This window comes from Balaenoptera musculus, chromosome 13, assembly GCF_009873245.2.
Source record: "Balaenoptera musculus isolate JJ_BM4_2016_0621 chromosome 13, mBalMus1.pri.v3, whole genome shotgun sequence".
NCBI lineage: Eukaryota > Metazoa > Chordata > Mammalia > Artiodactyla > Balaenopteridae > Balaenoptera > Balaenoptera musculus.
The window spans coordinates 4,696,124-4,719,109 of record NC_045797.1 but is presented as its reverse complement, the minus strand read 5'-3'; the positions used below and the strand labels follow the sequence as shown (position 1 = coordinate 4,719,109).

The window sequence follows — 22,986 nt, the reverse complement described above, 5'->3', positions numbered from 1 at the left end:
GTTGTTAATCTCTTACTGTGCCTAATTTATAATTTAACTTTATCATAAGTAGGAATGTAAGGATAAAAACGCAGTATATATAGGGTTAGGTACCAACGGCTGTTTCAGGCATCCAGTGGGGGTCTTGGAATGTATCTTCCACAGATAAGGAAGACTTCTACATTTAAATCTTCTTTGACTGCTTCCAACACTTTGTTTTTCAGAATACAAGTTTTACATCTCTTTTATTGAGAGTATTCTTAATAATTTTAGTTTTTGATGTTATTGTAAATGGCATTGCCTTTTCAATTTTTTTTCATTTTGTTCATTTTACTGTAAAATACAATTTACTTTTGTATGTGTCATATCTTGCAAATTTGCTTAACTTATTTATTAGATTTAACGGTATTTTAGTCAATTATTTAGGATTTTCTATATAAGAGGTCATGTCATATGTAAATGAAGATAGTTTTACTTTTCCCCTTCCCATTTTAACATCCTTCATTTGTCCATTGCCCTGGCTAGAACCTCTACTAGAATGTTGAACAGAAGTGACAAGATTGGACATTCTTATCTGGTTTCTGATCTTATGAGGAATTCATTTCGTCTTCATTATTAAGAATGGTGTTGGCTGCAGATTTTTTATAGATGCCCTTTATCATATTGAGGAAGTTCCCTTTTATTCATAGTTGTTGAGTATTCTTAAAATCAGTGTTAGATTTTGTCAAATGCCTTTGCCTAGTCTACTGAGATGGTCATGTGGTTTTGTCCTTTATTGATATGATGTATTATATTAAATGACATTTGTATGTTAAAACAACTTGCATTCCTGGGATTAATCCCACTTGATATAGGTTAAGTTTATAATCGCTATATCCTCTTGATGAATTGACCTTTTTATTTTTATAAAATGTCCCTCTTTATCTCTAGTATCATTTTTTTCAATCTTCATGTTTATTTTGTCTGTTATTTGTATAACCACTCTGTCTCTCTTACCATATTGCTTGTATGGTGTACCATTTTTAATCCTTTTACGTTCAATCTACTTGAATCTTTGAATCTAAAACTGTATCTTCTGTAGACTGCATAGAGTCTCATTTTTATTATTGTTGTTAAAAACTGGACATTTTAAATAACTTTGTAGTAATTCTTGATACTGATTCTCCCCCTCCCCTACCTCCAGGTTTTGTTGTTGTTTGATTATCTGCTTATTTATTTGTTTAGCAACTTGGGTGAACTATTTCAGTAAAGTCTATTTCCCTACGCAGACATTAATGTTGCCCTCAGCCAGTAGAGCCTTGGGCATTCTCATAATCCCCTTGACCTCTTCCTCTCTCACCCAGGATGACAGTGAAACCACAGTTCTCTTTTACTCTCACTGATCTCCCAGTTAAGCTTCTATCTGGTCTGCTGTCTCTGTTGATACCACTCCACACCCAGTAATTGCTAGCCGAATGATCTACTGTTTTCTACATGCCTTGGGTCAGAAATTGCTCCACAGTCTGATTCAGTTAAAGTGCAGGGTAATTTTCACAGGAGTAAACTTTGAGGCCAGTCTTTGACACTTCTCTGACCCCACAATGGCTCTTCACAGCCATTTCTTTCCATAGTTCTTCTTTTAAACTGCTAACTGGTCTCCCCTTTCGTGTATAGATATCATGGAGCAACCAGCTCTTCCTACTTGCTCACTATCTAAATGTCCATTGTTTTTGACAGTTCCCTTAGGCTTGAACTTCCCTACACTCTGTTCCAAATGAAGCAAGTTCCCTTAGTGATACTTATGGAGTTCTCTGTTCTATGGGCTGCCTCCCACTTTAACAGAACCTCTATTCCACTGCTCTGAAAAGGGATACAGGAACAACAACCTGCTTCTTTTAGAGAGACACCCCTGCTTTATGAATGGGGTGCTGAACAGGGGCAGTAGCTCCTACTCTTCTTGGCTTGTCTCCCTTTACACAGAAACTCAGCCCTATGAGGAAGCCAGGGTGAGAGGGTTTGGGGCCCATTATTCTTGGCCTGCCATGCCTGGGGTAGAATTGCAAGCCTGTGAGTAGGGGCTTCTAGAAGAGGAGATCTCTCAGTCATATTTGCCTGCAATAGAGCTTGTGCAACACATTGCTTGGGGCGGGGAAGGGGGGTTGATGACAAATACTGACAGCCTGATTTTCTGGGTAGAAACTGTAGCCCTGGACAGGGAGCTGGGGTTACAAGGGAGCCCCATCCTCTTGGCTGTGCCCACCCAGAGTAGAGTTTTCCTCACACTGAGCTGGGAAGTAGGAGAAGGAAACAGTCCAGGACACAGACTCTTGCAGGTTTTACCAATATTTAGAAGATTGTCTTCAATTGCTGTATGCTCTCAGTACCATTTCCAGAGACTGAATGGTTGTTTTTGATTTTTGGTTTTTTTAATTTTTAACAATTCTCACCAGTGATGGTTTTTCCACTAGGGAGAGCATCTAGGGCTCTCATGCTGTCATTCTGAAAGTGCTTTTCCCTTGCTTCCCTTTTTTTCTTACTCTTGCTGCCTTTGGTTTACAGAATTCATGTAATCTTTGTCTTACACTGTTTTGTAGGGAACCTGGATTAAGAAGGCACTTTAGAAAGAATATTCAGGCAGCTGTGTGAAAGTACTACTGCATGGGTGGAAGTGATACCAAGAGTTGACCAGGTTGATGAGAAAACCTCATCCTGGAAGAAGATAGCAGGATGCCACAGAATTCTAGTTTTTCTTCTATTACCCTCCCTATATTGGCATTACTTCTCTGACACCATCAGCTATCAATTGATTAAAACATGTTGTCATGTATTCACAAAGATTCAGAAATTTAGAGCAGGAAAAGGATACCTGGTATAGCATCTTCATTGTAGAGATGAAAAAATTGAGGCTTAAACAGGTAAAGTGACTTTCTCAAAGTCAGTCAGATAATTAATGTCTGAGGACAGAGGCTTCCTGATGCTTAGTTTTTGTCTTTCCACAGAGCACCATGGGAAACGCTCTCTCTCTCTCATTTCTTTTTAGAAGAAACATAAAATAAAATTCAAGGGCTTCCCTGGTGGCGCAGTGGTTGAGAATCTGCCTGCCAATGCAGGGGACACGGGTTCGAGCCCTGGTCTGGGAAGATCCCACATGCCGCGGAGCGGCTGGGCCCGTGAGCCACAATTACTGAGCCTGCGCGTCTGGAGCCTGTGCTCCGCAACGGGAGAGGCCGCGACGGTGAGAGGCCCGCGCACCGTGATGAAGAGTGGCCCCCGCTCGCCGCAACTGGAGAAAGCCCTTGCACAGAAACGAAAACCCAACACAGCCATAAATAAATAAATAAACAAATTAAAAAAAAAAATTCAAATAAAAAGATAAAATATCTATTATAAAGAAGTTGTCCATTACAAGGCTATTCATGTAATCTTTTCTGAAAAAAAAAAAATTGACCCTGTATAGTCATCATCTTGTGGTTCACCTGATAGTCTCGTTTTAGTGACTGGATCTGGTCAATTTTAGAGGCAAACTGAGAAGGAAAGAGAAGAAAAAAAATCCAAATGTGAGCTTTTCATTCTATTGCCTCACTAAGAAGTTACATCTAGAAGCTGGCTTTCCTCAACATTTTCCACCTCAATTTTCCAGTGATCTTCGCTGAGTGTGGGGCTGAAGTGGGAACCATCTACATGCACTAATATGAATGACGAAAAAAGATGCAAATCATCCTGCAGTTTGATATGGAATAGGTGTTGAGATAGTCTATGGATTATGAATAATAATTCTCATTCTCTGTTGAGCATTGTTCATCACTGCAACAGAATTCTTATCCTCAGATAGAATAATAGATGTGATTAATAATAAAAACTAACATTTATTAAGCATCAGTTACATGCCAGATACTTTACTTGCTTTATCTCATTTAATGATCCTAGCCACTCGATGAGATACATATTATTCCGTTCCCTCTTTTTAGACAAGGACGCTTTGAAAGATAAGTGACTTGGCTACAGTCATCTGGCCAGATGTAGAGGAAATAGGAATAGATTCATGGCATCCATCTCAAAATTCTTCCATAAACAGTCTGTTATACTGCTTCTTTTGAACAAATAGGCCGTAATAACACGATTCTCTAAAATGAAAAGTTTGGATGTGCCACAGAATTTTTCAAAACTGGTTTTAAGAGGTATTTCATGGAGCTTGTCCCTCTGCTTGTTCTTTTTTTTAATACTGTGTAAAGTTTATGGAGCGTTAGAGCTTCGTGTTTTGAATTACTGTCCGGACATATTCTATGCTGCCTCCTCCTTCTCCTTCCTCTTTTACAGTGACCACATGGCACAGTTTTCCAGCACTGTTCTGGTTTCCAGCTGTGGTCTGGTATGATTATTAATAGGTCTCCTGTACTTTCAGAAGTGCCCTGGTTTGGATGAGAATTACACGGTCATTCATCCTTGAACCGGCCAAGGTGTAGTATTGTGGTCGCCCACTAGGTGTCAGCAGTGTAACCCCCAGAGAACTCAGGGAAAGCATTTCATTACAAAAGTCAAATCTGAGCAAATAATTAAGTGTAGTTCAAGAGCTACCTGCAGCCTCGGCCATTCAAAACAAGTGAGCTAGCAGGGGGAGGAGAGAAGGAGTGGGTGCAGAACAGGTAGCTCCTTTCCTAGGATCTGGAAAAGAGGGAAGGATTCTCTTCCTGGTTAGAAGGGCTCTAGTGACATCTGGAATGAGCACCGAGGTGCCCTTTTTAATTTTCACTCACAAAGTGAAACCAGTGTGCAGTGAGGTGAGGAAACAGCTTTGAATGAAGAAGTATTTTTGCTTCACAAATTGCTCTTCAAATCACGATCGGATGAAGGTCGCACAGGTAGTTCCCTGGGCTTTCTCAACTCTATTGAATGACTAGATGCATTGGGGCCAGAGGCTGAGTTGCCTGAACACAAATACTTTAAAGGTGATTTGAAAATATCTATACTCAGAACTCAATGACGTGCTCGGACTCTTCCCGGAATGACCCACGGACTGTGCGTATTTCACCTGTGACCCAGGTGGATGTTGCCGCTCTCTGGAAACCCTCCTCACTTCAGAAGTGCAGCACCCAAGGGCACACACAGTAAGAGAAGCCCGCAGCATGGGTTTTCAGATGCTTGTGCCTTTCGGTCCTTGGAATTGGTTGTTCTTGCTAGTGGCCCTCAGGTGTGGTGGAGCATCTTCTGATTTGAGTGAATCCACAAATTCCTCTGCCCAGCATGAGCTTAATGTTCGGTTTGCTGCTGCCGGCTCTGAGCCAGCTGAGACGGTATCTGTTTTCGCACTGGATTATGATTATGTGCAAATTCCTTACGAGGTCACCCTCTGGATACTCCTAGCATCCCTTGCAAAAATAGGTAAGGTCCCAAACATCTACCTGGTTTTGGGAGTTGTTTTCCACATGAGATAAGGTGTGTGAAAATGCCTTGTAGATGGTGAATTAACTGGATTTTAACTCTTGGTGCTATTACATAAAAAATTCTATTCCTGAGTCAAGGGAAAGTCATAACTGATTTTTGTCAAGCCATTTAATACTTCAGGTTGTGTTTTGAAATTTAAGAGCCTACTTTTGGGCTTTCGGTTGTTTTGATTTCCTCTCCTTTCAGGGTGACAGCCATGTGACATTATTTGGCATATAAAAATCTCGGGTTCTATGCTTTAAGAAATACAGAGTAAAGTATGTCGAGCTTGGAATGACACCCATTGGAAATTTCAGGAACATATAATGATTCTTCTGTAAAATGTGCTTCTTTCATTCTTGGCCATGGAACCATGGGCTTCATCAACGATGCCCATTGTTTATTCTTTAAAAGTGGCATGTGCTCCTTGCAAATTGACAGAAAGCAAGAAACAAGGCAACCAGAAGCAACTCCTATCACTCAGTGATGGGATATGGTGGAATAGAGATGGTATCTGTCAGTAAAATCTTTGTTTACACCTGAGTCGAATGGAGTCAGTAGAGCACCCCTGGTTTCCTCTGTGACATAAAGTGGATTCAAGTTAATAGATGAAATTCTAACCAGGATTCTTTGTGCCCAAACCAAAGTGATGGTTTCCACTCTGTGACCATTTAATCTCCAAGTTCACCCCCTTGTCTCCTTAGAAACAGCTTATTCCAGAGTGGAAAACTGATACGAATATCTCAATTGTCAAGCATAATGTCTCTTTTGCTTTAGTTATGAACTTTGTTATTTGAGTAGATAAGATTGCCTCATTGAAATAGACCCTATGAATCATGTTAGTGCTTGTTTATATGTTTCCTCTGGAACAGCTGTGAAATATGGGGTGAGCCATGAAATCGGGCAGTTAACTCCTTGGCATCAGGATGCTGGGCTCTGTCTTTTCATCTAACTCCCTGCCCATGGATGTTGGGGGGTGCTGGCATATTCATTAGGTGTCCATCATAACTGCCGTTCATTTTGAGCTCGTAAGATGTGAAGATAGAATGAAATTCTTAGTTTGAAGAGCTCTTGTGCAGTTTATCAAATGACTAAATGACACAGAGGGTTGCACATTATTTCTGAGAAGGGCTCAAGTAAAAATGGGTTTCCAAAGGGATGATATTCTCAGTTCAGAGTTAGGGGTCTAACACCTTTCATGCAACCACGTGGATACTGAGAATGTTCAAGTTGGTCTTATGTGATCTTGAGTTTTCCTTTGTCAAAATGCCAGAGATTCTGACCCCGCCCACTCCCTTCCTTTTCACAGTAATGGGTGAAGTTGGCCTGGAATCAGGAAACTAGCTGATTCCACTGACTAGCTCTGTCTTTCTTCATCTCAGTTCATTCATCTGTGAAATTATTTCTGAGATCTCTTTTTGGTACAAATAAGAATTTTCTAATGGAAAGAGGCTTCTATTCTATATCAGTGAACCTCTCAAGGAACAAAGTATATGTTTTATATTAGCATAATATACAGATTGTCCTTTAGAGGTGTTGTGTGTGCCCAGACTACGTCTACAAGTTCAGAGTCCTGTAAGGACGCTATTGTTCATAGAATTGCTGTTTAAATCTTCTTGATTTTCATGTGGATGCAACTCAACATACTTTAGAAAAAGAAAATAACTGAAGTAGGTTATCAGTTGGATCATGCTTATTCAAGCACAATTTCATATTTGCTGGTCTTTAAGAATTCAGATTATTTTTATATTGTACATGAAAAGAAGGTCAAATTTACTGAATATATACTGTGATCCAAGTACTGGTCTTGTAGCTTTATATATGGTAGCTTGTTCACCTGGGGCAGAAAAATAATAATAATGACATAAAACTTTAACAGTTAAGGAAACCATACCGCTTTTTTAGATTCTATATTATAAATCTTGAATCAAAATATAATTAATAATCACTAGTATTCATTTATTCCATCATTCTATCAAGACACATTTATTGAGCACCCAGGCAAGGTGTAGGAATGATTGTGGTCCCCAGCCTCAAGGGGGAAGATGGGTGAATCTAGCACTGCCTTATAGGTGCTCCGACAGGGCCATCTTTGACTTTCAGGCTGGACTTTGTTATTCGTGACCTTTTAAGTTTCAGGCCAGGGAACTAGAACCTCAAAGTGACTGACTCTATTGTCCATTATGGAAGGGGAGAAGAATTTTGAAATGTGAAATTCACGTAGCATTTCCCTTAAAGGGCCCTGCTTACAGGTTAAACCCTCTTCCTGCTATCACTGTGTAGATGCAACTCGGATTCAGGCAGGTGACATTGGATCCATTTCAGGAAACTAGATCCCTGGAAGCAGGACCAGACTGGGGAGACACAGGGCCTGAGAAAATCACACTATGGGGTCTTCCGCCTACTTTACATATTTAAAAAGTTAAGTGTGGTTAAAATAAGCACTAACCGAAGAAGGAGGAGGGGAGAGGAGAAGAAGGAAGCTGTTATTAGGAAATGGAGAGAGCAGGACTTTAGAAGGAGGCCTTAAGCTGGTCTTGAAGCCAGTGGGCTGAGTGGTTTGGAATAATGTCTCTTGATACTCCATTGTATTAACCTGCCTGCTGATGGTGGATGGAGAAGTTCAAAGCTGTGGTCAGGGAAACCCACGTGTTCTTTGGATGGCTGAAACTAAAACTTCCTAAGGAGACATTCAATGGCCCCAAGGCCTATGGGAGGGAGTCTACCTCCTTAGTCTTGAATTTCAGGCCCTCCATTGCTTGGCTCAAAATCAGTACACTTCCAATAGCCAGGACATGGAAACAACCTAAATGTCCATCAACAGAGGAATGGATAAAGAAGATGTGGTACATATATGCAATGCAATATTACTCAGCCATAAAAAGGAATGAAGTCGGGTCATTTGTAGAGACATGGATGGACCTAGAATCTCTCATACAGAGCGAAGTAAGTCAGAAAGAGAAAAACAAATATCATATTTTAATGCATATATGTGGAATCTGAAAAAATTGGTATAGATGATCTTATTTACAAAACAGAAATAGAGACAGAGACATAGAGAAAAAACGTACGGATACCAAGGGGGAAGGGGGGATGGGAGGAATTGGGAGATTGGGATTGACATATATACACTATTGTTATTATGTGTAAAATAGATAACTAATGAGAACCTACTGTATAGCACAGGGAACTCTACTCAGTGCTCTGTGGTGACCTAAACAGGAAGGAAATCCAAAAAAGGGGATATATGTATACGTATAGCTGATTCACTTTGCTGTACAGCAGAAACTAACACAACATTGTAAAGCAACTATACTCCAATAAAATTTTTTAAAAAATATCAGTACTCTTCCCCATTAAAATTTGCTCTGGCCAGAGGAATCTCCTCAGTGAATGTCAAAAATATCTGGCTGGGCCATCCCTGTCTCTCCCCTCTTTCTCCTGGAGTTCTCCGCTCCTAAAATGCCTTCCCTCTGTTGTCCAACTATATAAGTCCCACTCATTCTCCAAAACCTGTTCAACTTCTCCTTCCCATGCAAGAGCTTCTCTGATGAACAGCTGACCTGTTCATTCATTCATTTATACACTTAAGATTCTTTTAGCAATTAGACATGCTGTTATGGACAAGGCATCTTGCTAAGCGCTTTGGGGGGAAATAAAGATGTGTGCCATTCTGCCTGAGTTTGAGGAGCTTAGAGATTAGTAGGGGAGAAAAGTCATGGACCAAAAATGGTAGAAAGGGATCGTTGTTAAACAGGTACAGATAAAATGTTACAATAATGCAGAGGAGGACATATTATTTCCTTGGGAAGAGATTGGGAAAAGCTTAACCTCAAGGATTGAGCAGGACCAAAATAGGGTGGAGAGAAGGACAATGCCCGCAACAATAATAATACATAAAGACAAGAAAGGAGGCCTCCTGGATGAAAAGGCGTGAGCTTGGCTATAATGTAAGATGCATGAAGACAGTGCAGGGTGTGTGGGATACGGACTCGGGGAGAGTCCCAGGTGGCCTGCTGTGCCTGGATCTCTTGTCATATTTGTTGATATATTCAATATACACTTCTTTGTATACTTATACATTATATTGGCTTTATCTTCTTATTTGTTAAGAACGTTTCTAAAATTTCATCAATAGTTGGAATTGTAGAAAACATGTTTGGTCCCCCACCTCACAGGACTTACAGTGGGCTGTTCTTGTCACAGGGATGCTTAACAAATATTCTCAGTTTAAATTCTATGAGACGCTTTGTGTGCCTTCAGAGTCTTAGGTGGGGAATTGAACAATCAGATTAACATGGTGTAGAATAGTCATTTGACAGCAGGATGTGGAATAGACCGGGACGGGGAGGGAGAGGGAGGAGATCAGGAAGACACCGCAGTAAGTAGGATGAGAAGTGGGGAGGTCCTCAGTGAAGGCAGCGGCTGCAGGAGTGAACAGGAGGAGACGGACTTCCGGGGCAGCCAGTGGGAGACATAACTGATGAAATAGGCTGCCAATTGCACGAAGGGGCAGAGGTGATGGGGTCCCCATAAGAATGCGATTTGATTTCCTCTCAAGTGGCTGACTGGGTGGCAATGTCATTGGTTAAATAAAGGAAACAAAATAAAGACTTTTCATTTTTATTCATTTGTTTGTGGTGGAGAAGGAAGTGAGGTAAGGTAAGTTTGGAAGCAGCTGGGGTTTAGGTCACTGTGATAGACTCTTGCAGGAGCTTCAAAGGTGGGTTTTACGTGAGAGCAGAAGAGTTCCACCGCTCAGATCCCTCGGGATGGGGAAAACAGGAAGGAGGAAGCAGGAGGGCACGGCTGGCTGAGAAGATGCGGGAACCTGCACTGAGCATGGGAAGCACTTGATCACGTCAAGCCGCAGCCGCACTTGCAGCTGCTGCTACAGATGGGCGCTGAGGCTGGGCCCGGAGATGCCGCCATCTGCGTGGCTTTGCAAGGCCTCTTGCACATCCCTCCCCTGGTGTCCTGGGGGCCAGAGCCGGGTTCTCTGCCAACATCTAAACGTGGTTCTCTGCTCTCCGTAGGCTTCCACGTCTACCACCCGCTGCCAGGCCTCATGCCTGAGAGCTGCCTGCTCGTCCTCGTCGGGGCCCTGGTGGGCGCCATCATCTTCGGCACCGACCACAAGTCGCCTCCGGTCATGGATTCGAGCATCTACTTCCTGTACCTCCTTCCGCCCATCGTCCTGGAGGGCGGGTACTTCATGCCCACCCGGCCCTTCTTCGAGAACATCGGCTCCATCCTGTGGTGGGCAGGGCTGGGGGCCCTGATCAATGCCTTCGGCATTGGCCTCTCGCTCTACCTCATCTGCCAGATCCAGGCCTTTGGCCTGAGCGACGTCAACCTGCTTCAGAACCTGCTGTTCGGGAGCCTGATCTCGGCCGTGGACCCCGTGGCCGTGCTGGCCGTGTTCGAAGAGGCGCGGGTGAATGAGCAGCTGTACATGATGATCTTCGGGGAGGCCCTCCTCAATGACGGCATCAGCGTGGTGAGATGCGCCCCCCCCCCGCCCCGTCCCCAGGGAGACAAGGGGCCTGGGGGTGGAGAAGGCCGGGCAGGCCTGGGCCTCAGCAGGACAGGGATGGGCCAGGGCAGTGTGGCCCCAGGTCTGGCCACTGCCCTTGGGATCTGCACGGCGCCCACGCTTGCTCACTACGCTGTTTGCCATCCACTGGCTTCTTTAAAGGAGAAGCAGGAGAGAGGAAGTGTGATTCTTTAGTGAATTCGGTGTTTCACTGAGCAAGCAGAAACCGTGGCTAAAGGCTCTTCTGGGTTTTCACACTAGGACAAGCAGTACTTGTACTTTTATTTACTCTTAGTCATGGGACCTCACCCTCCTTCCCTTTATATGCTTTTTTTTAAGCTCTGTTTTAGATGATGAAGTTAAATAAAAGATAGGGGTAGGGAGAGAGATGACGGAGGATTTGCACACATGCATTGGCTTGTATATCAGTCTCAATTGCGTGACTCCCAAGGAGAATGTGATAGAGCAGCTTTGCCTAGGAGTCCTTCCAGAGAGATGTCCAGAAGCGTTTACAGGCCAGATCAGCGCAGAGCATTAAGGCCCAGAGATGTCTTTGGCTAGAGGTGCTGAAATATTCCAGATTAGCTGCTGCATTGCCCAGTTTCCTTACATTACTGCAAACCTTCACCAGGAGTTAGTCTATGTGATTTTATATAAACTTTGATGTACTTTTCTTATTCTTACATTTATACCATGTCACATAAGTAATACTAGAATGCATTTTCAGTGTGAAAGACTTAAATAGTACAAAATCATACAGCATAAAACACAAAAGCCTCCTCCTGACCCTCTTCCCTCCGCCTTGGATCCAGTTTGCATTTCCCTCCCCATTTTTATCATGGACACATGCATATACGTACGCAGATAGAGATGTATTGATACATCATTCTACATAAAGTGGGTGGCATTAAATCATATGTACTGCTTAGATGTAACAAATCTTGGATTTCTTTCTAGGTCTTTTCCACTGTTGCAGAGTATATCATAGATTACGTTTATAAAGATTTATTTAACCAGTTCTTGATGGATGAATATTCAGGTGGTTGTCAACTTTTCACTTTAAAAAACAGTGTTGCGATAAGTATTCTTGTTTCTGCGTGCATCTCTTTTCGCACTTGTGAGTCTTTGTATAGGATATATTCTTGGAAGTGAAATTTCTGGGTTAAAAAGTAGGTATACTTAAAAATTTGAGAGATGCTACTATAATCACCTCCTCTTCATTCAAATGATGAAGGAGGGATTCCCACCAGAAGGTTATGGAGTGACACCAACACTAAACAGATGAGACTAATGACAAGTGTGTTTGTCACCTATACTCACAGCCTGGGATAGGGGACCACCGCACACCATGCAGGGCCACATGGGTGCTGCACTGGGGAACAGAGTGAGCTCTCAGGGACTGCGGGAGGAACTAGTAGAAGGATGGGGTACCTCCTGGCTCCTAGGGGATGATGTGATTGGCTTATTATTTTTACATTTAACAAACTTTCATTTGGTACCTATTGTGTTCTGGGCACAGTGCTAACTGCTTGGGTGGCAATGATGATGAATGAGACGAGGTCCCCTGCTCTCTTTTTTTTTAATGTTTATTTTATATTGGAGCATAGTTGATTAACAATGTTGTATTAGTTTCAGATGTACGGCAAAGTGATTCAGTTACGTATATACATGTATCTATTCTTTTTCAAAATCTTTTTTTTAATCCCTTTTTTAAAATTTTATTTATTTTATTTATTTATTTTTGGCTGCATTGAGTCTTCGTTGCTGCGCGCGGGCTTTCTCTACTTGCGGTGAGCGGGGGCTACTCTTCGTTGCGGTGCACGTGCTTCTCATTGCAGTGGCTTCTCTTGTTGCGGAGCACGGCTCTAGGCACGCGGGCTCAGTAGTTGTAACCTGCGGGTTCTAGAGCGCAGGCTCAGTAGTTGCGGCGCACGCGCTTTGTTGCTCCGCGGCATATGGAATCTTCCCAGACCAGGGCTCGAACCCATGTCCCCTGCATTGGCAGGCAGATTCTCAACCACTGCACCACCAGGGAAGCCCATCAAAGTCTTCTGAGTAATTCCACAGGCTGTCAGGGAACTGATCCCCAGTACACAGGGATTTACAAGTAGTGTGCCTGGTCCCTTGGTAAGGAGGGTTATTGGGCTGGGGGACCTTACCATGGGGTCAGATTGCAGGGGGAACTTGCAGTAGAGCTATTCAGGACCCTTCTCATTTTACCAAATATATTAAACCTTAATTTTAGTTTTTATGTATACAGCTGCCAAGATTTTCCAGAAATCTTTATGGGCTTGCATTTCCATACACGGTGTATTAAGCGCATATTTCCTTGTATCACTGTCAACAAGGGGCATTGCTGTCTTAATGTTTTCCCATCGAATGAGCAAAAAAGGATGACACATGTTTGCTATAATCTGCATGATGATATTAAGCATCGTTTCAAAGATTGTGGATCATGAGCGTTTCTTCTGCTATGAATTGGAAATTCGTGTCCTTTCAGGGTTGCCAGACTTAAAAAAAATACAGGATACCAGTTAAATTTGAATTTCCTATAAACAGTGAGTAATTTTTTATCAGTATGTCCCAATTAATGTATGCTAATATTGCTTCTTGTCAATTTTTCTTTGAGACCAGTTGCTGTTTTATTTCTTTTTTAATTGATTTGTAGAAACTCATTAAATTATCTAAACTTTAAGCTTTAGATAAACTTTAAATTATCTAAACTTGAATGTTACATAAAAAGCAAATATTTTCTCCCATTCTGTCACTTAAATTTTTTTAAGTCATGTGTCTTCTATATGTAAAAGTTTTAAATGTGTATGTAGTCAAACCTACTAACGTATTCTTTCATTGCCCTGGGTTTCACATTTTGCTTTCCAAGATTGTGCCTAACCAAAGAACACGCACACATGTTTTGTTTTGTTCTTTAATTTTTCTCCCTTTTACAGTTAATTATTTAATTCACCTGGCACCCAATTTTTTTAGTGTTGTTATTCATAATTTTCTTTATTTTTTCTTTTTTAAATTTTAATTTATTTATTTTATTGGAATACAGTTGATTTACGTTGCGTTAATTTCTGCTGTACAGCAAAGTGACCTAGTAATACACATATATACATTGTTTTTTAAATTCTTTTCCACTATGGTTTATCCCAGGATATTGACTATCGTTCCCTGTGCTATATATCAATAGTAGGACCTTGTTGTTCGTCGTGGCACACAATATTTTATCATGAGGACTTTATGCCGAAATGGATAGTACTGGGGGAGAAAGCATTGGAAAATAATCCAAGATATCCGGGGTGGATTCACCAAGTGGAGGAGACCCACACTTGAAGTCAGAAGCCAGGTTATTTATTCATAATGAGAATCTCTAACTATTGAGTGAGATACTAGACTCATCAGACCTGCCTGTCCTTCCCTGCTGGGCGAGCATCTCAGAAAGCCAAGTTGTCTTCCGGTTGCCAAGGGAGCCTGGACTCCAGCCCGCTATCCCATTTACGTATCTCATTTCTCAGTGTGTGGCCCTCAAGCCACGTGCCTCAGAATCCCCCAGGTGGGCTTGGTGAGCACTCAGATGGCCAAACCTCAACCCAGGACCACTGACCCCCACTCTCTGGGACCAGATCCTGGGAATCTGTATTTTTAACCAGCACCTCAGAGGATGGCTGATGTTTGGGAACTACTTGTTCATGGCCTTTAGGTGGCGAGAGCTGACATATCTTGATCTAAAACGATGCTATGTCCGGGAAAGGACTGGGCTAGATTTGTCTCCACCCATTCTTTCTTCAGGTGCTTTCTTACTTTGGGTTTTGTTACAGTGGAATAAGTCCCCTTGGCTGGGAACCGATTCCACCTCCTAAGGCACCCCTCTGAGCCACGATGCCTCCGTTTCACAGTTTATCCAGAGAGCATCTCATTTTACTCATATCCAAGTTCTTTGGGGTCCCTTGCTGACTGTAACCCCATGAAAGCAATGCCCTTGAGGGTGTTCATCTGTGTCAACATCAAGGCCACCTTCTGGCAGCCCGTTCTGAGATAATTATGCAACTTTCCCTTCCTAAATCATTAGGGAAATTTAGCAATGACAATATCACCTCACTTAATTTTCACAGACCAAGCTCTTTCTTGATACAACCTACAAACGTTGTTGCCAAGACATAGTCTTTGTTAACGACCCACGAGAACATGTGGCTCTGTTCCCTCTGTGGTGCTGCCTCTGAATTTGAGACTCACTTCAGCCTGAGTTTTCTCTAGACTTTACATCTAGAGCCAATCACGGCCTGGGGTTTCTTTGCTAACTGCATTTGTTTGATTTCCCCAAAGTTTAGTTTTTTCCACTTGGACTTTTTTTTTGAAATGATCATTTCCAAATAAAATTGTAATTTTCAGCTGACCAGAGTATCTGCTTGAGGGCACTGCTGTGACCTCCACGCCATGAAGCTGCTGCAGTGCTGGCTCCGGGGTGGGGATGGAGGTGCCCACACGTCACTCGGGGTCACCCTGGGGTCACCCTGGGGTCACCCACAGCACAGTGATATGAAGTGTGTGCTGGGGCACTTCTGCGTCCCTGCGTGAAACTGGAGAAGCTCAGGGCCGGATTTAGAAAGCAGTTTGAGAGCAACTGGTATTTAATGCAGTGCAGTTGTCTTCTGAGCCAAGGGCCTTGGACTCACCCTTTCATCGAGGAGGGAGCCTTCCCGAGGGCAGCCGTCACAAGCGGGCTCTTTCAGCAGAAGGTCTGAGTCATCCAGACAGAGACCTGTGATTAGTGGGTTACGTGATCCTTATCCCACGAAAAGAGCTGCCTCTCACTAAAGAGGAGACGCTCCAGAGGAGATGCAACCGTCGAAAGAGCAATGAACCTGACCCCCCAGGTCTCTTGTCCACTTATTTCTCCCTCTCGCTGAATATTTTAGGTTATGACTCCAATCATGAGAACTTCCTTAATGGTGGGCAAAGGGAGAAGAGACAAAACCCCAGTAGCTTTCAAATAATAACTAGTATCCCCAGTTGAAGTCTGGTGGCCAGCATCACAGCAGTAAGAGAGATGCAGCCGCTAAATCCAGGCCCTGTATGGGGTCACTTGTGCATTTATTATTTTATTAAGTCCTTAGATTTTACTGCGAGGCTGAATTAATAGTCACATTTCACAGATGAAGAAAATAAGGCAAAGGGAGTACAATAAATTGCACAAGGGCATTGTGCCTGGCCATGACAGACCGGACATGGGTGCCCAGGTCTGTCTCTTCCCAATCTCTTTTCTTTTATTCTTACCTTTTGAATTTTCAACTCATGGAGCTGAGAGGAACAGGAGACAACCAATATGTTACCTATGAGGAGACTGGGCTCATGTCCAGTTGGTAGGAAACCCAGGGCTCTTTCTCCGAAACAGAACTGGCTTGTTTGGCCAAGTCCAGTATGTGGCTCCGGGAAAGATGCTGGTCATCTCTGTGCCTAATTTCTGTAAAATTGGGGTGACGGTATTACTTAGCTCGTAGGGTCACTGGAAAATTCCCATTAAGCTTTTAGTATAGTGAGTGTTCAGCGTGCAGTGAGAACTCCAGGCATGCTGGCTATTATTTGTTATCACACCAACTCAGGGACATGCATGGTGGTTGACTCCCTCGTAACAAGCATTTGGTTTTAAACAAGGCACTGCTTCATGTATTGTAGGCAGATTGTTCTTACATGTGTATTCCTCCCTGGTTTTCCTGCATCAATTTGCTAAATAAGCAACAAGGTGATGCCACCAAGGTTTCTATCATCTTGCCCCATCACCCCCTCCTCCACCTCACCTGAGAGGTGCCAACATCTCCCCTCCTCCACCTCACCTGGAGGTCCCGGCATCCCCCCCCTGAGATTGGAACCCAGGCATCCTGGCTCCAGAGTGTCTCTGCTCCTAACTCCTACTCCATGCTTTCTCTTCACCCCTCCCTCTCTCCCCACCACTTTCTTTTCCTCTGGTTTTCCCTCCTTCCTCTGGTGATGTCTGCATTTCACATCTTGCTGCCACTCTAGTCCATTCTCTAGGCGTAAGGTGGACGCGAGAGTGGTAGAGGGAACAGCAATAACGTTTCTGTGCAGGACCCTTGGGCTAGTCACACTGGCAGGTATTTTATCTGCTTTTTCTTCTTAGAGCTTTATCACAACCTACTGTGGCGGGATTGCTGTCCCCATTCTGTGAAGAAGCAGTATACAGTGCTTAAGAGCAGAGGACCCCCCAACCCCAGATGTCTGTCAACTGAAAAAAATTGCACAACGTGAAAGTCGTGAGTTAAGTTGTTTGGGGCAAAATGTGGACCACAGCCTGGGAGACAGCCTCTCAGAGAGCTTGGACGAACTGCTCCAAAGAGGTCAGAAGGGAGGTCATATATATGTGATATCGGTGAAGGGGGTTCGTGGAGTCAAGCACACACTTTGGCAGAAGGTTGCCGCTAGTCACGAAGAGCAGATGTCACCGTTAATGATTTTAGTGCTTTTCTAGATATGAGAAGATGCAAGAAATTGGGCTCATAAAATCTTCTCCTGAAACTACCTACCTGGAGCACAGAGAGCCTCATTCCTGATCTCTGCCCTGAACTCCTTTCGGGGGGTGTTTGAGGTCAGCGACTGCAGAGGCCGTTGGTTTCATCCTTGTAGAACCCGCCGGCGAGCAACAATTTTCAGTTGGCACGTCTGTGCTCGCATGTCTGTACTGACCCTTCTTGGTCCTTTGAGCCTCTCAGGTGAATTACTAGATCTCCAGGTGCTTAAGTTTCTTCATTGTTATTTTTATTATAAACACACAGACTGTCAGAGAAGTCATTTATTGAATATAATTTATTCTATGCGGCTCAATATCCAAAAGATATAGTGAAAAGTTGTCCTCCACTGCTTTTCCCAGCCCACAATCAGTAACAACAGTTTCTTAGCATTGACCTTATACCTTTCATTCAAGTTGCCCCTCTATTTATTATGCATTCTTATTGCTGGCATTAGAGCCTGAATTTCCTGATCCCTTATTCTAGAATTCCTTTGACCTCTTCTCATCTCCTCTTTGCATCCCTTTATCAGCCCAGCTTTGCTGACTGGTTCCTTGTCGACCCTCATGATTTTTCTCCTAAGGCCTCCCGCCATCATCGTAGGACCCAGCAGGTAGCTCTGAGCCTCAAAGATGCTGATGCCGCCTACAGAGGGGATAATTGAATGATGGAAGGAGTGATGGGGACTAGGAAAGGCTGTGCCCAGGCTGTGCTGTGACCACAGCCCTCCTCCTCTGATTCCCAAGAGGGTCACTCCGTTTGAATTGGGATTTGTCAGGGAAGCTGCGAGCAAACCAGGGGGCTCTCCCTCTGACCAGCTCCCATCACGGAACTTTGGAATTGCTCCCTGAGACTAAAGGCTAGAGGTGGGATGCAACCAGGGGTAGGCACGCAGGGAGAGAAGAGTCTCAGTGTCCTTCCTTGCCGCACCTTCGTGGACCCATGTCTGTGGACGCTGTCCTGGGCACTGTGCACACAAAGATGAGCTGAGCGCCTCTGCCCATCACTCAGTGGTGGGGGACAGTCATGGATCCTGCCGGTGTGAGGATGCCATGGCGAGTTCAAACCAAGCTAGCTGGCAGGGAACAGCTTGCCAGAGGAAGCTGCGTCTAATCCGGGAAAGATTTTTAAAAACATTCATTTAAGGGTGAATTTTCCTCCAGGATTCTCCCTGGTTTATATTTTCCTACCTCAAAGAAGTCCTAGCTCCAGGAACATCCCATGCAAGAGGCAGTAAATTGTGCCCAAGAACATGGACAGTGGGGCCAAATGCCTCTGTTTGAGTCCTGGCTCCTGTACTAGGAAACTGTGTGACTTCAGATGAGTCACTTAACCTCTCTGGGCCTCAGTTTCCTTTCTGTAAACTGGAGATCAGGTTGTTTGAAGGTTAAAGTGAGTTGATACAGGTAAGCATTTAAAACAGTGCCTGGCACAGGGTTCAGGACAAAGTGTTTCTAATATTATGATTTATAAGAAGAAATATATATTTGGTCTTTGTCCCCATTCAGGGCACAGAGCTCATTAAAACCCTTGAAATTTCCTAAGTGAAGAGAGCTGCCTTTTGTTATGCTAATGAGGGGAATTTTGGAAAGCCCCTAAGTAACCTAAGGAAGGGGGCTGGTTGCCAGTGGAATGGACTTTGTGATTAAGGAGTTGGAGCTTTCAGTCTCCCTCCCTAAACCACCCCCAATCTCCACCTCCAGGAAAGGAGCTGGAGATTGAATTCAGTCACCCATGGCCAGTGATTTAATCAACCAAGCGCAAGTAATGAGGCCTCCATAAAAACTCTAGAGGATTGGGTTTGGAGAATTTCCAGGTTGGTGGAGATTCGGGGAGGCTGGAGCTCCTGGAGAGCGATGGAAGTGCCTCACCCCTGCCCCATAACTTGTCCTAAGCATCTCTCCCACCTGGCAGTTCCTTTTTTTTTTCTTAATTTAAAAGAAAAAATGTTAAAAAAAAAAAATTTTACTGGAGTATAGTTGATTTACAGTGTTGTGTTAGTTTCAGGTGTACAGCAAAGTGAATCAGTTATACACGTACAGATATGTCATTACAGAGTATTGAGTAGAGTTCCCTGTGCTATACAGGAGGTCCTCATTAGTTGTCTATTTTATATACAGGAGCATGTCAATCCCCATCTCCCAATTTATCCCTCCGCCCCTTAACTCCTGGTAACCATAAATTTGTTTTCTACATCTCTGTAACTCTATTTCTGTTTTGTAGATAAGTTCATTGGTACCCTTTTTTTCTAGATTCCACATATAAGCGATATCATTTGATCCTTTTGTAGTAAACCGGTCATCTAGTGAGTAAAATGTTTCTCTGAGTTCTCTGAGCCATTCTAGCAAATTAATCGAACCCAAGGTGGGGTTGTTGGAACCTCTCAACTATGGCTGGTGGGTTAGAAGCCCAGGTGACAACCCGGACCTGCGATGGGCATCTGAAACGGGGGGAGAGGGTGTCCTGGGGGGCTGAGCCCTCAACCTGTGGGATCCGACTCTGTCTCCAAGTAGATGGTGTCAAATTGAGTTAATTGCTTGATGGTGTGAGAAAGAAGCACACACGTCGGAACCCGTGTCAGGGTCGGCGTGTTATTTATAGAAGTCCACCTCCGTGAGTGCCTGAGAGCCGCAGAGCCTTCCTCACAGCCTGAGCGACGCCCCATCTGTCTGGACTTGGCGGTCTCAGCTTTTCCGCGAGAAGCGCAGCACACAGACCTGAGCAGACTCTCTCTGGGGGAGTGTCGGGCAATGTTTTTCTTGTCCTCTTTTTATCTCCTTATTTACCTTCATTTCTTGCACGTTCCTAGGAAAGGAGGAGAGAGGCTGCAGATACCTTTACAAGTAGACAGTTTCCTCCGGCCAAGAATGTGGGTATATACAAGGGAGGCGTGAACCCAGCAAGAGTGATCTTGAGCAAGTGACTCCATCCTTTTGCGCCTCCGCTTCCTCAGGTGTAAAATGGGAATGTTCAGTCTGACCCCAGAGGGTGTTTTCGAGGAGGCTGTGAAATCAGACACACAGACGCCGGCACCTAGTAGGTGAGGAATCAGCGTCCCGTTGCCCTTCCCGGGTTCGAGGGGAGGTTCCACGCAAGATGGACCATCTGCTTGGCGCCTGTCGGCCTGGAGACGGGGATCAGGCCCAAACCCCAGATGGACACTAGGCGCACCACCCTCCTAGCGCCAACAGGGAAGCGCCCACCCAGCCCAGGGCCCAGGCATCTTCCTTCTGGCCCGACTCTCGTCAAAGCCTCTGGAGGTCTGCCTGGTGAGCTTCTCCTCAGTTCACAGCTGCCACTGGTCATCAGTTACGGTACTGGCCGTGGGGCCCGCGGGGGTGCGTGTGATGCAACACACACAATAGCTTGGGTTGGCGCTTGGACCAGGTCGGGGGAGTGGGAGGAGCTGGGAGAAATGAAGGGCAGAGGGCAGCCCAGGGTTGGCCCCAGCAAACAAGGATATTCGGGGGGTCAGACGTTCACCAACAGAGAAGCCAGACTTGACTCCTAACCTTCCCCACCTGGGAGACACCTTTACCTCCCCGTGCCTGGGGTTTCAGCTGTGGGCTCCTGTTAACCAGAAGCCTGAAAGATCTGCTCCTTGGGCCCGTATAAATAATTCAGAGATGCGCTCAGGCAGTGCAGGGTCACAGAGGGACACTTCAACCGTAGGTCATTGGAATTCCTCAAATCTGTTTCAGAAACACTGGTTCGGTTCATTGTCTTCTGGTCGAAGAAACAGACTAATTGAAGTCTGAGGGGTACAAGTAGGTTTTCCAGCAGCCTGCGCTGTGAGCCCCTGGTGGGTGGTTAGAACTAACCCCAGTTCACAAGGGCAAGAAGAAGAACGGATCCTTGCCTGGTTACCAAGTTGTCCTTCCTTTGTCAGGAGGTAGGGTTGAGCAGCTATTGGAAATGGATTTGGAAAGGAAACTCTTCTCGGGAGAAAAGCAAACTCTAAGCCTGGGACTCCAGACAGCCAAGAGAGTTTCCTAGTTCAGTGGTTTTCAAGAGACTCTCCCGCCCCAAAGAGCCCGCCTGCATGTGTTCTCAAGGGTGTGTCAGGTGTGTCAGGCTTTGGTGTGGAAAAAAAATCTGCTCAGGCTCATGTGAGCAGTCCCAATAGCTGGCCGTTTGGAAGAGATGTGAGCAGCTAGTCTGTTCCCCCGTGGCTTCCTCAATGATTATGTAAGACGAACAGCCTCTGGCAGAACCTGTCCTGCGGGCCGGCTCTGTCATATCACATCCAGGTGATGGGTCAGAGACAGAGCCATTGGCTCTGTCCCCAGGCTGTGGTTTGCCCCAGTTCCCTCCTGCTCACCTGGGATCACGTAAGTGAGCATTATCCTAGCAGCATGGGAGAAAACGGAGAACTCAGTGAAATCCAACTACTTTATTTCAAAGTTTAGTCCTGTTTGATTGAGCCAGAGTTCCCTTGAGTTTGAATCTTTCATTTATTCATTCGTCATTCATTCATTCATGAAAAAAAATTACTGAGCAGTACTTTTTCTCAGAAACTGCTCTTTCTGTAACAGGGAAGAGCCAAATCTGACTACATGTTGGCTCTGTATCTTTTACTTTAACCTTTGCTTTCCGCTGCTTTTGTTCACTGAAAGGATACTGTGTATACATAATGGCCTGCCTCGGGGAACCCTGCCCCTCTGCCTGAAGGTTAAACCAAAGCGCCTTTGTTCAGGGAAGCATCCGGACCCTGTCCACCTGGGAATGGCTGCAAGGAACAAGAAATTAACACATACCCTCCCGGAGGCTGGCCATTCCAGGGGATATTTGCAAATCTCATGGCCTTTTTACTTTACTTCCCCATCTCCTCCCCCTCTCTGTGCTATAAAAGAAACTGGCATCCAAACCCCGAAAAGATGGTTATTTTGAGACATTAGTCTGTCATCTTCTTAGTCTGCCCAGCACCTCGTCTCCAGTTTATTAGCCTGTCGTGGGGCCAGCAGAGCAAACTTGGACTCAGTAACATTTCCACTGTGCCAGACTGACCCTCTCAGAAGAAGCAAATCACTAAGGTAGTCTTCAGTGAATTGACATCTACTGGTCACAACTGATGTTTGCTTTTATAGTTTAAAAAGTTTCGAGGTTAAACAGCCTTAAAATGACTTTTCCTGTCCTGCAGATGTACTAGCACCAGATGGTGAAAGTCAGTCCTCTGGGCGTTTGCTTCAAGTTGGCATGGAGGTGATGGGAGGGGAAGATTGCCCAGACTCAGAGGGGCCAGGCTGGGCGGTTCCTTGAAGAGATCATGGCTGAGGAACAGGGGTGGGTGTGGGTGTGTGATTGCTATTAGCTCTGAACTGCTAAGTTTCGTTTACCTACAGGCCACTGAAAAGAAATTTTCCGTAGTTTTAGAGACAGAAGTCTGGAGCCTGCGGGAAAGATTGGAGGGGAGATACTATGTAGGAGCCATTGGCAGGTAGGTGGGAAGAGCAGCTATGAAATATGGCCCATCCTCTACCCTGCTGTTCTTCAGGCTAAGAATGTTCAGGCTTTTTAAATTGAAAAGAATTTCCTTAAAGAAACATC

At 44.4% G+C, this 22,986-nt stretch overlaps 1 protein-coding gene across 1 annotated transcript in view; it reads left to right on the top strand.

Moving 5' to 3' along the window:
* The first annotated feature begins 5,081 nt into the window (after positions 1-5,081).
* SLC9A4 (solute carrier family 9 member A4) overlaps positions 5,082-22,986 on the top strand; it is a 56,692-nt gene continuing 38,787 nt past the window's right edge. Inside the window, exons 1-2 of the mRNA XM_036873685.1 lie at positions 5,082-5,337; positions 10,416-10,879. Of these exons, the coding sequence (XP_036729580.1) occupies positions 5,082-5,337; positions 10,416-10,879 (720 nt within the window). The remainder of the gene's footprint in view (positions 5,338-10,415; positions 10,880-22,986) is intronic.